Below are 13,114 nucleotides of genomic sequence, written 5' to 3' on the forward strand. Positions count from 1 at the left end.
AGTATATTTTAATTAATAAAAATATTTTTATATATTTAAAAGTGTATGTATAAAATATTTTTATACATTTAAAAATGTATTGTATATATAATAATAATAATAATAATAATAATAATAATAATAATAATAATAATAATAATAATAGTAAGGGTAAATCCAAACATTTTTTATAACTTAATGATAAATCCGAACATTTTTGATAATTTAAGGGTTTTACTGTCATTAGGTAACCCGTAAGTTACCTGAAAACCGGCTAAATGAGCAAATTAAACAAAATATCCGGTTTTATTTGATCTAAAACACGTCCAATGGTAAAACCGATATATTTGTGAAAATTTAAGGACTTTTATATCATTTTTCATTTCTCTTGACTTAACTTTGTTTTTTTTTCTTATTAATGAATCTTCTTCCTTTTTTTTATTAACCAACTATTTTTATTTTTTATGTTTTTTTTTCTTTCTAACTAATCAGTTTTTTATTATTGTTTATTATAATATTCATGAAATTTATTTATATAAAAAAAATTATATATTTAGGGACTCATTCTCCAAAATCAACAAACCGGCCTCATAATTATTTTATGAGTATACATTAATAAACATATGCTACATTGTTTTTTTGTTGAAATTCTTCAAATAAACTAACATAAACGGCATTTTGAAACAAGAGAAAGATGGTAATAACAATTTGATTAAAGAAAACATTGATTAGATTTATGTTAGGTAATAATAACAATAACATAAATGTCAAAAATTTTAGAACTATAAAAGTGTAAACATGTAACTGATAACGACAAGAACCGGCGGAAGGTTTCCTTTGCCGACCATTTCGATATTTACATTGGCTTTTGCTAAATAATTTATAATTTTATATTGGGTTGGCTAAAAAGACATCTCATTGCAATATGGACATCTTAATTAATTTTTTTAATATTTTATATCATAAAAATATATTTGGTAGAAAGTGTTGCCACATTTTGTATAAGTATTTTTTTATGTTTAAAAATAAACTATTTACTTTATATATATATATATATATTAGTCATATTTTTCTTGTTCAACTTTATTTAAAACAGCTAATACGTTTGATTATTTTCAGGAAAACAAAACGATTGGACGAAAAACATAGTTTAACAAAAACAATATTAAAATATCAAATATTATCAATAATGTATATTAGGTAAATCGATCAAAACTGAAAAAAAAAAAATTGATATTATATTAGCATAGATATTGTAATGATATATATTATCAAATTTGATTATAATTAAACTAAGTAATTATGTTTTATTAGTTTGTCATTATCTGTAATATGATATGACATATATACACAAAACACACAAACAACTCTTACGTCGCTCTTATATATATTTTCGGTCAATCATAGTCATCCAATTAAACATCTTCATCAAAAGATGAAATATCTACAATATTTTGAGTTATGTGTTTCCTTTGTTAATGTCTTCCTATATATATCTGTAGTAGGGTTTGAAACCATTGATACCACGTTAGGGTTTGTATCAAAGCCACTCAATGAGTCCAATTTCATCATTCAAAAGCCATATGATGTTCCACTTGAGCAACGATACAGCTATTCCCATGGTGTTCATAAGCTTTGGGTGATCAAGACAGACAAACCTCATTCTGAAACTAGCAATACTAATCCACGTTCTGAGATCCGCATTCAAGTATTGTCCTGGTTAATTTAATCATTTTTTTTATTTGATATGTGAATTATATAAATGTTGAGTCCTTCAATGCAACGAACTCTTTAGATTTTAGTGTATTGTCATATTATTATTCTACTTTTCATATAATTCTATCTTTTTTTATCTCATAATGCATTAAACTTAACAAAAGTTCAATGAAAATTTTATTTTAGACTCTAAAAGTTTCATTTTCCTGTTAGAGAGTTTAATGGTCATTGAATTTCATATTCAATGCCAAATGTTATTTCAATATAATTGAATATAGTGCATTGGATGTCAACTAGGTATTCCCCTTCATTTAATCGTCTTATTAAACTATGTAGTGCAGTTGATCTAAGTAAATTGATAAATACATTTTTGTTCTCTTATTTGAAGGGTTATGACTACTCTTCGGGTGTTTGGCAATTTGAAGCATATGGATATGTGCCATGTGGGACTACTGGGGTGAGTATCATGCAAGTTTTTGGATCAGCCCCACCCAACGCTACAACCACAATGCTAAGAGTATATAATAGTAGTCTTTATTATTACAAGGATCCTATGATCATTCGTGACTTATATAACAAATGGTTTCGTTTCAATGTTATCCATGATGTTGAACAAAACAACGTCAAAGTTTATGTGGATGGAGTTCTCAAGTATGAGGGATGTGGACACGGTGGAACATCCCATTATTTCAAGTGCGGAGTCTACACACAAGACCATGCTTCGTTTTATATGGAGTCTCGATGGAAAAACATTAGAGTTTTAGAAAAATATTATTAGATTTTGATACTCGTTTCAAAATTACATCGACAAGTCTTCAAATTAGGGCTATGTATCTGAATGAAATTTTAATATCTTGTGTTGATGTGTATTTGTTGATTTCTCTTATTTGGAAACTTCCTATAAATTATTTGTTTTGATCTAAGATATAAGAAAAATGTTTGATTGAAAAAACAATATACTTTAGCTCGGTCTATATCTCAAAATAATTTGATTAAAGAAACTTCTTGTCTAACATTTCTCAAGCCATTGATAAATTTTTGAATCACAGTGAAGTTATTGGTAATTTACTAATATAACAACGAAATATAATTCATTGTGTCATTTTAAGAGTAGCAATAAGTTGTTATGTCCGCTAATTTTGGTGCACATTGGAATGAAGGTTATTTTTTATTCACCTTATTTGTTTACTAATTAAGAAGTACTCTTGGTGATGAAAGAAGTGAGATACACTCATAAAATTATAAATAATAGTTAATGACATGAACCAATATCAAGTGAGTTGAAATTATGATGTGGAAGAGCTACATGTTTGAATCATGAGTAAAGCAGACTCATGTTGAAGCGTACGTGGAAGTGTAAGATAAGTATTGTTGTAAGTTAAGGTCACAAATGATTCACAATGAGAGGGTTTGGTATGGTAGTGAGACCAATAGGGAAACATAATAAATAGGGAGTATGTGAAAGATCCATGGGTGGGAACACAATCGATGTGTCACAAGAAGGCAGTGATGAAGTTGGTGATTGTTGCCTATTAGTATTAGAGATGAAGATAGAGGAATGCAAACTAGTTAACTCCTCTATCATGGGAAAGAGAGAGAGAGAGAGAAAAAGAGAGAGAGAGAGAGAGAATACATGACCGGGGGGGGGGGGGAGAAGTGAAGCAGCTTTCTCCTCTATGGATGGAGGTAGGCCCAGCCCAGGCTTGTGCGGTTAAGGTTGTTGTAAACGAAAGGGACGTCTAATAATTTTATCCTAGCTCGCGGACAGCTGCCCGCCTAGAAGAGCCACTCACTCTGTAGTGTTGTCACACAAGATAAGCATGTCGCCCACATGCTGGCCGGGCGAATCTAAGTTCTCTTCCGGTCAACTGTCCACCCAGTCAAGTGCAAAAAAACACAGTAGAATCATGCAACGCACGCTGCTGGTGGGCTTCCTGCTCGCGAGGAAAGAAAGAAGAGCGACAAGGTTAAGTTCAGATTTGACTGTTTGCAGCCCCCCCCCCCCCTTTTACTAATAAGGAAAAGAAAGCCTCAACCAGAATGTAACATCCCAAAAATACAGGCCAAAATTTTCATTTTTAAATACATTATTATGTAAAACCATTGGCATAAAAACATTCATATTAATATCTCATGTCAAAACCAAAATGTCAATAATCAAAACATATTATCATAACACCATATCAGAGTGTAATCCCAAAGATCTCATGTGCAGAAAACATAGTGTGATGCGCTGCGATCAAGTCGGCTCCTTTCCTTTGAAAACAAGTACCTGAAACCAAAACTGTAAACCGTAAGCACAAAGCTTAGTGAGTCCCCCCATCATACCAAATACCATACAATCACATAGCATACATACTGTCAGACAATTCTGGGGTGCCCGACCTACCCGTGTCAAGCCATTCTGGGGTGCTGACCTACCCGTGTCAAGCCATTCTGGGGTGCTGACCTACCCGTGTCAAGCCATTCTGGGGTGCTGACCTACCCGTCGGTCCTAACAACCGACCCTCGGGGACTATTCCACCCCCTACTGCTACTATCACATATATCATAACATAAACATACTATCAGACATATCTGGGGTGCCTGAACTACCCTTCGGTCCTAACAACCGAACACGGGGACTGGTCCCCTCATACTACCTCTATCGCATATAACATAACAAGCCAGCATGCAAACATATCATTACATACTGTCAGACGTATCTGGGGTGTCTGACTACCCTTCGGTCCTAACAACCGAACACGACTACTATCACATACAACATATCACGCTAGCATATAACATATCAGGTAGTAGCAAATCTAGATGATATCACAAAGACAATCATCTATCATACGTCTCCTACTGGTGGGCCGGCATTGTGGCCTTAGACCCACCGCTACTGGAAGGTAACTCACCTCACATTGCTGAAGTCCCGAGACATAATCCCACACTTGCTGAAGTCCTGCAGACTCGACCCCAACTGCTGGCTGACAGATTCCCGAACTGTCAACACCAAAATAACACCCAATTAATAATTGGGTCCCAATACATAACCATACGTATATTCTTTGGGTAATTACTACATTACCCCTAGCTTGGCTTATTTAAGCCCAAGGCCCAATCCATAGGCCCAAAGTCAATTAGAAATCAAAGCCCAACACATGGCCCAATTTTCCAAATTGGGCCTAGGCCTACACATGGTCTCATTCTAAGGCCCAACATCCTATAATCATTAAGGCCCAAACTATGGCCCATATATGGCCCAAATTTCCAAATTGGGCCTAAGCCCCTTACATGGGCCTTACCCTAGGCCCATTAAATTATTCTAGTCTACTTGCTTGACTTTGGATGGCCCATTAATAACCCGATCATCAAAGCCCAAAAGGAAGGCCCAACAATAAACCCAAGTGAAATTAGGGTTTCACATAAAATGATGATTAGGGTTAAGTTTCCTACTTAACCCATTAAGGACTTAATCCATTAATGACTTAATCCATTAAGTCCATTATCGCTTAGATTAATCTTTGCCAAAGTTTATTATTTAATATTCCAAGTTATTAAATAATTCTCGTGTGTCTCGATTAATTCCCCAAAATTAGGGTTTTGATGACATTAGGGTTTCCAACCCAAATACTAGCCCATTAATTAATTTGTTGGGCTTTTAGATCAATTAGGGCTTTATTGGGCCTATTAAGCCCACTAGAATATCATTAAGCCCATTAGGGTTTTATTAGGGTCCATTAAGGTTTTATTAAGCCCATTAAGTCTTATTGGGCCCATTAGGGTTTCAAACCCTCCGAACGAATCAACACAATCGAGACAAGGCACACCGCCACCCGACACGGTGGTCGGTGGCGGCGGGAGGCGGCAGCCACCACCCTACGGTGGTGGTTTGATTTTTCCTTTCATTATTCTTTTGCTAATTACATTTTACAACTCGAAGCTCAATAACACACACACACACACTAACATAAACACGCACACATACAGCCACCTTGTGGTGGCCGGTGGTGGTGGTTCTCGGTTTTCCGGCCAAGCTACATTATACACACACAAACCCACCAAGGAAAACAGAAACACACCCACCCATTCTTCCGATCGAAATCAATCAGCCACACAAATACACACTCCAAAATGCAGAATACCCTCCAGCACCCACCAAGTGGTGTTTGGCGATGACAGCCACCACCTCACGCTGGTGGCGGTGGTCCTTCTGTTTCCCAGCCGAGCTAGCACCTACACATGCTAGCAAACCCGATCTGAAGACCAATATCCCTTAACTCAGCCACAGAAAGTGACAATCGAAACTAGAAACGGCGGCCAAAGCGCACCGTCGATCTCAGTCGACATACACGACGTCGGCCACCGGGGAATGAAGAAGAAGGAGTGAATGTAGCTGGGGAGGAGGCAGTTAGATGAGAATCAACGGTTGATCGATGGATTAGGTTTAATGAAAGCGATTCCCGACATCCGGCTCCGATCCACAGCCTCTACCTCGTCGGAAATGACAGCAGCGAAAGCAGTAAGGCGGCGAGGGTTCGACAGCACCCTCCATGATCTCGGCGGTCCCTCTCGATAGCCGCTACATCGCACACGTCTCCGCCAGCGACGGAGACACCGGTGGGTCGAGCATCAGCAAGGAGATAGCGGCGGAGGTTGAAGATGTATAGAGAGAGAGCGACGGCTGATGGAAGGCCTCTAGGGTTAGGGTTACACAGCCTTTAAATACCCGACCCCATTCCGAAAGTTTGCCATAATGGCAACAGCAGTCCCTCCCCTCCTTTTTCTTTCAAATGCAATCCAACATTTACCCTTTTAACCCCATCCATGTAACTCCCTTACAAAATAAGTCCCATATTCTAACAAGTGGCCCCTCCCTCGGCGATTATTTTCAAGTAAAGTCCATATGTTACCATTCAGCCCCTAAACCTCCAAAATCTCTTCAAATTAAGTTCCAATAATTCACAAATTAGTCCCTGCCTTCAAAAATGCTTACGAAACTAATCCAAAACTTACACCTTAACCCCCGACTTCTAAAATTGCTACAATTAGCTCTTCGAGACCATCCTTTGATATATAATTATTTATTTTAGGGCTACCATCTGCTCATTAATTAATTTATTTATCTGATAAATAACAGGGTCTTACACATAACCACATTCCTTTTGCATGCGGATGTAGCTAAGTGTCTGTCTCTATTGGTCATAGTTTCCTGCTGTTGCGGCCGGTGCTCGTTTGCGCGCGCATGAACCAACCCAACAAACAAGGAAAGGATGACTCTCGGGGCATTTGAGACTGATTGGAGTCGTATGAAAGGAAACTCTCACGTACATTTTTTTTTTGGGGGGGGGGGGGGGGCGGGGAGGAGCCCGATAGGGTCTCCCCACTGACTTGGCCCAGGCCTAAGTGAAAATGAAGTGGTGGGCCTACCCATCCCAACTAGGAGTATGTTGGGATTCACGAAGAGCAGCACCTTACGATGTTCATGACCAATTGAATCCTGACATACCAATATGTACCAGAGGAGATCGCTATGATCGTTACTATATTCGTATCAGGTAGGTAAAATCTTTGGTCGAACATGCTAGCCTCAAAACCCTAGCACTAAGCTAAAGAAAGTAGAGTAGTTCTTACTCTTTTTTGCATTCCTTATTTCTTAAAACCTCGATCTTCAAAGAAAACTGACTCCTCCTACTCCTTCTTCTCCTTTAGGATAGGATCGTCGTTAGTGAACATTAAGACTTTGATTATTATTAGTTTTTTTTTTGTTTTTTTTAAATGGCAATGAAATTGTTATGTAACCTTTCAATTGAAACTGTGGTTGTGGTGAATGAGCGACTAAAATGAGAAGATGAAATTATGAAGGCATCTAATTGGATACTAATTTACGTTGTAAAACAGTTAGATGAAATGATAAAAATATTAAAAATAGGGACCTAATGTGGACAAAATTAAAACCTTATTACCCTTTTTAAACCGTTATAACAACTATGTTGGTGTAATATGTATAAAAAAAAAGACCTTAAGGACCTAATGTGAACAAAATTAAAACCTTATTACATTTTTTAAACAGTTATATATATAACCATATTGGTGTAATATGTAAAAAAAGGAAAAAAAATTAAAGGCCTAATATATACAAAATAAAAACCTTATTACCCTTCCTAATCCATCAACTTTTAATCCCCCCCCCCCCTCTTACTTAAGAGAAAGTACAAAATGAATGTTGGTGTATTAAGTATTTTTGGTTTGTTGGTTTCTCTAAAATTGAACACACCTTTGAACAAAGATGGTGGCTTTTAGTTTAATGTTTTTATTCAGTGGACGTGGTTATTGGCAAGAACTTATTGAATCCATCGTTTGGGCTCATAATAAATTAAAAGTTGCCCCTGCTACCCAGTTATCGCCTTAAGCATTGTACAAGGACGTGCTGTAGGAGTAACCCATTACCTTCTGGGTGGAATTGCCACAACATGGGCGTTCTTCTTAGCAATAATTATTGCAGTAGGATAATGGCTAGGAGGATTTGAAAGGCATTATGGCATTAAGATTTCCAAGGTTTAGCCAAGGCTTAGCTCAGGACCCCACTACTCGTCGTAGTTCGTTTGGTATTGCTATCGCGCATGACTTCAAGAGTCATGATGATATTACATGTCGGGAATAAGGGGGGACATACTGGACGTAACCACTCCCTTGGTTGGGGGCTGTGCCGCCCCGCCTTTCGATCGATACACAATAACTTTCAATTTTTTTGCATTAACTTGAAATTGCCAATTTCTATTGGACTATCATCAAGGCCGATTTAGATGGTGGGCAACCCGGACGACCGCTTATGACTCACGTCTGCAAATGGCCCAAAATTTATAAGTTATGTAGTGTGTGTGTGTATGTATGTATATATATATATATATATATATATATATATATATATATATATATATATATATATATATATAGAAACAATTATTACCTAATTGATTTTTAAGCCCTAAAGTTGATTCAAACTCAAATTAGCTCAAAAAATAAACAATTTGACTTGTTTGTTATTGCTAATTGAACATGTCTATAGTAAAGAATAAATGATATTTTTTTTGAATATTTATTATATTTATCTTTGAGGGGCCTTTTTTTTAGTAAATTACAAGAATGGTCCCTATGGTTTGGGGTAATTTACGCATTTAATCCCTAACTTAATTTTTTAACTCGGAAGGTCCCTATTATTTAATTTTGTTACGCGTTTGGTCTCTATTGTGTGTTTTTGTTACGCGTTTGGTCCTTATCTTACCTAAAAAGACTATTTTTTAAATAGGGAAAAACGATGGAGGTAAGTAAGGTAAAGTGAGAGGGTGGGGTTAGGGGTGTGTTTATTTAAATAAATTTAAAAAATCAAAGGAAAAATAGTATTTTTAGGTAAGACAGAGACCAAACACGTAACAAAAACAAACAATAGGGATCTTCCAAGTTAAAAAAACAAGTTAGGGACCAAACGCGTAAATTACCCTAAACCATAGGGACCATTCGTGTAAACAAGTATTGCCTAATTGATTTTTAAGCCTTAAAGTTGATTCAAACTCAAATTAGCTCAAAAAATAAACAATTTGACTTGTTTGTTATTGGTAATTGAATGTGTCTATAGTGAAGAATAAATGATATTTTTTTTGAATATTTATTATATTTGTCTTTGAGGGGCATTTTTTTTTTCTTTTCGTCCCGGGCTCCATATACGTTTGGACCGACCCTGACTATCATCGAGTGAATTTCGTGATACGTGTGAAAGATAGAGACGAAATATTGCTTGTGTAACTAATAATTTTTTATTAAGAAAATATAAGTACGGCCACAATTTTAAGTGTTTAAATGATCAAATTTAACTTTGTCTCTGTGAAAATGAACGCTTATTATTCTAGGAGTGGATATATCTATCCGATTTTATATAAATCATATATTAAGATTCTGAAGTTTTTTGTAAAGAAAAAAATGGTTGTCGCTATCACATGCCTCCATTGGTTCCTCCGCCAAAGCATATAATTAAGCATTATTTTAAACTCAAGAAATGCTCACTTATTCACCGTCTTATTTAAAGAACGAAAATTAAAGACATTGTAAATTTGTCATAATATTTAGTCTTATTACTTTGTCCAAAAGCTTATGTAAGACTTGGTCCAAACTTATAACTCCAGCAAATGTGGGTTACACTATATATAAAGAACAGATAGATATATGTGATTATGAGCATAATTTTAAGATTCAAACTCAGTTATATTAGATTAGAGAAATGTATCACTTGAAGCATATTACTTCGATTTGTGGATTCATTTTCCTATTTATGCATGTAATTGTTACTCATGGTGAACTTACAAACGATTTAGCTTTGGGTTTCACTCGTCTCCCTTTCAACTCTAGCTATTATATAAACCATAAACCATATAATCTTCCTCTTGAGGAGAGGTATAGCTTCATCAATGAAGTTCACAAACTATGGGTTTTCTCCACGGATGAACCATTATCTCGTGGTAGTCCCACACTCCCTCGCTCTGAATTATTCATCAATGTAAGTAGTTATTTTATAGATTGAAATTTTAGTTACTAGAAGTTTGAATTTGTTTTCAATTGATCTTTTATGCATGTTATAGGGTTACAAATATTCTACGGGTGTTTGGCAATTTGAAGCCCATGTCTTTGTGCCACATGGAACAACGGGTGTAAGTGTGATGCAAGTGTTTGGGTCAGACCCTCCGCATGCTACAACTTTTATGCTTCGAGTTTACGATGGAAATCTTTACTACTATAGAAAAAGTATTATTTTTCATAAGATATACAATAAATGGTTTCGTTTGAACGTTATCCATGATGTAGAAGATAACAATGTTAAGGTCTACATAAACGGAGTTCTCAGGTTCAAGGGGAATGGCCGAGGTGGAACCACTCATTATTTCAAATGTGGAGTTTATGCGCAAGACCGTGCTTCGTTTTATATGGAATCCCGGTTGAAAAATATCAAAATTTTTAAGAAATGTAACTAATCTTTTAGCTATCTAGTTCATAGAAACCTAACACACAATGATGGTTGATGAGTTGATGGTTTATGTTAAACTATATGTCCCCTAGTTTTAATGTTTGTTTCCTATGAATTTGGTAACCCGAATGAATAAGCCGATTTGGAACAAAATGAAGAAATTTTGAATGATTTTTTTCAAAAGGATGAGTATTTGGAGTAGGTTGATGACTCTCTTGTTATTCCAAATTTTCCTATATATGGATTTGATTCTATAGTTTTTAGAGTTTACGATTATATGATAGGGGTTCCATGGTAATTTAGTTTGAGACAATCAAATAATAGAAAAGTTCTTCGGTTCATTCATTTGGACCTACATTGACCGAACCACGTTAATTATTTGTTTCGTTTAACCGCTTTCTTTGATTGCTTGCATAACAAAATCGTTATTCTGATTGCACATAAGTGCTTTCAGTTTTAGCTACTCTAAGATATTCCTTATCAACACCTCAAGTAAAACTATTTCTAGGATATATACTAAATGACGACATCAAAAGTAGAATTTTCAAGATTTTTAAAACGACCATTCTGTTTCAATAACTTTGAAGATGGTAGGATGAAAAATGCATGAATGATTATTTGTATACATAATCCATTAGATATAATCACATAAATTACCACTTTGTGAATTTAGCTTTTTGTTGATAAATTATAAAATCATATTTCTTTAAACAATTTTATAATTATATGAACAATTCCATAATTATATGAAGATATTCGTTTTTATATAAATGTTTTACAATTACAATTACGAAACTATAAATTTTTAAAATTTTCTTTTTAATTGATAACCATTTTGTATCATTAACATATATCAATTCGTTAAATATTACATCATAATTGATAACCATTTTTTTTTAATAGTTTGGAAAGAAAAAGAACATCACGCGGATCGCTATTCAAAGGCGCAAACCACCGTCCGATTAAACAGTATCGAACGTACCTCATTCAACACTAAAACGAAAGGATCCCGCCTCTGACTATAAACAACCGATCAAATTACCAAATTTCATCATCGTCTTCAATTCCAAAACCCTAGTTTCACCTTTGAATTCGATCTTAGCATCTTTCAGAAATGTCGGGCCGTGGTAAGGGAGGCAAAGGATTGGGAAAGGGAGGAGCCAAGAGACACCGGAAAGTTCTTCGTGATAACATTCAAGGCATCACAAAGCCCGCCATTAGAAGGTTAGCTCGGAGAGGAGGTGTCAAACGTATCAGTGGTTTGATATATGAAGAAACTCGTGGAGTTCTCAAGATATTTCTAGAGAATGTCATCAGAGATGCCGTTACTTACACCGAGCATGCTCGCCGGAAAACTGTTACCGCCATGGATGTGGTTTATGCATTGAAACGACAGGGGCGTACTCTCTATGGATTCGGAGGTTAAATTTTTAGGCAATTGTTAGAAGTTAAATCAAGGAATTGTAGAACGTGTTCGTTGTTTATTTCCCGTTTTAGGGTTGTTCAAGCTATTGAAAATCTCTGATTTTTATCCTCATAACGAGTCTAAATGAACAAGATGGAAGAAAGCTATTTAATTTAAAACTGTCTTTATTACATTATTCATGATCATGGTTTGATCTTACAAAACACAATCAAAATCCGCCATTATTGCACTCTGTAGAGGTACTGTTGGTGATATTGGCCGAATGCGGTGGAGGTGTGGTGGTCGGAACATCATCATTATCATCGGAAGTATCACAATACCCACGCAAGATATCACCTTCTTCATTGGTAAACCCAAGTGATCCAAGCGAAGAAGGCCAACATTTCTTTTCAATCTTCTCAATCGCCTTGCAACAACCCATTCCAAGATAAGTCTCTCCATTCAGGAAGAACAGTATGATTTCTCCACTGCATGATTGAAGCTCGAACAATGACTCCCAACACCCAGTTGAATCAATATCTTCACCGGTGGCTAATTCCTCGAGTAGAGTTGGTGATGGAGCACCTATAGGGGTGAAGGGCCTTGTGTCAACCAACATGGAAGTGGTTGAAATGAGAAGGGTTAGGAAGATTAATTGGAAACTGTTAGCCATTGTTTTTGTTGAAGAAGATGATATGGGAGATGGATGATGAAGATGATATTGGAGTTGGAATTTATAGGAGATGGATATGATGGAGAATTACGTTTCATGGGAGGTTAAGGGACAATGAGTTAGTGAATGAGTTTGATGTTATGATGAATTGATGATGAGTTGAGTTCATTATAAATTCCAGTATGAAGTATTAACAATGCCCTTCTACCTTCGGATGACATTGGTAATTCTTGCTTTAACAGTTACACATTAGCATAAAGGCTGTTAAAAAGATCATACATTTTGAATATAGTTAAAAACAAGCATATTAAGAGCAAAACCTAATTCGAAGCCCAATTAT

At 35.7% G+C, this 13,114-nt stretch overlaps 3 protein-coding genes and 1 pseudogene across 3 annotated transcripts; 3 read left to right on the forward strand and 1 right to left on the reverse strand.

Annotated features, from left to right (window-relative positions):
- The first annotated feature begins 1,414 nt into the window (after positions 1 to 1,414).
- LOC145095503 (citrate-binding protein-like) lies at positions 1,415 to 2,473 on the forward strand. The gene is made up of 2 exons (XM_079033368.1): positions 1,415 to 1,687; positions 2,084 to 2,473. The coding sequence occupies exons 1-2, from the start codon at positions 1,415 to 1,417 to the stop codon at positions 2,471 to 2,473; spliced, it is 663 nt and encodes a 220-aa protein (XP_078889494.1).
- A 4,740-nt stretch (positions 2,474 to 7,213) lies between these two features.
- Positions 7,214 to 10,703, forward strand: LOC145095504 (citrate-binding protein-like). Its single transcript, XM_079033369.1, has 4 exons — positions 7,214 to 7,238; positions 7,708 to 7,780; positions 9,991 to 10,231; positions 10,314 to 10,703. The coding sequence occupies exons 1-4, from the start codon at positions 7,214 to 7,216 to the stop codon at positions 10,701 to 10,703; spliced, it is 729 nt and encodes a 242-aa protein (XP_078889495.1).
- A 1,035-nt stretch (positions 10,704 to 11,738) lies between these two features.
- Positions 11,739 to 12,236, forward strand: LOC145092839 (histone H4). The gene has a single exon (XM_079030823.1). It carries the CDS (start codon positions 11,811 to 11,813, stop codon positions 12,120 to 12,122), a length of 312 nt encoding a protein of 103 aa, XP_078886949.1. The 5' UTR covers positions 11,739 to 11,810; the 3' UTR covers positions 12,123 to 12,236.
- Positions 12,237 to 12,330: 94 nt separating this feature from the next.
- LOC145095505 (egg cell-secreted protein 1.3 pseudogene) lies at positions 12,331 to 12,774 on the reverse strand (annotated as a pseudogene).
- Between the last annotated feature and the right edge of the window lie 340 nt (positions 12,775 to 13,114).

This window comes from Lactuca serriola, chromosome 3 (genome assembly GCF_051521515.1).
Source record: "Lactuca serriola cultivar US96UC23 chromosome 3, Lser_US96UC23_V15, whole genome shotgun sequence".
NCBI lineage: Eukaryota > Viridiplantae > Streptophyta > Magnoliopsida > Asterales > Asteraceae > Lactuca > Lactuca serriola.

Bases quoted from the DNA above. Each gene is read 5' to 3' on its own strand.
- LOC145095504 (XM_079033369.1), top strand. From the start codon at position 7,214: ATGATCGTTACTATATTCGTATCAG. The intron at 7,239-7,707 runs GTAGGTAAAATC...AAAGACCTTAAG, and splicing joins CGTTACTATATTCGTATCAG to GACCTAATGTGAACAAAATT. The intron at 7,781-9,990 runs ATGTAAAAAAAG...TTCGATTTGTGG, and splicing joins TATAACCATATTGGTGTAAT to ATTCATTTTCCTATTTATGC.
- LOC145092839 (XM_079030823.1), top strand. From the start codon at position 11,811: ATGTCGGGCCGTGGTAAGGGAGGCAAAGGATTGGGAAAGGGAGGAGCC.
- LOC145095503 (XM_079033368.1), top strand. From the start codon at position 1,415: ATGAAATATCTACAATATTTTGAGTTATGTGTTTCCTTTGTTAATGTC. The intron at 1,688-2,083 runs GTATTGTCCTGG...TCTTATTTGAAG, and splicing joins GTTCTGAGATCCGCATTCAA to GGTTATGACTACTCTTCGGG.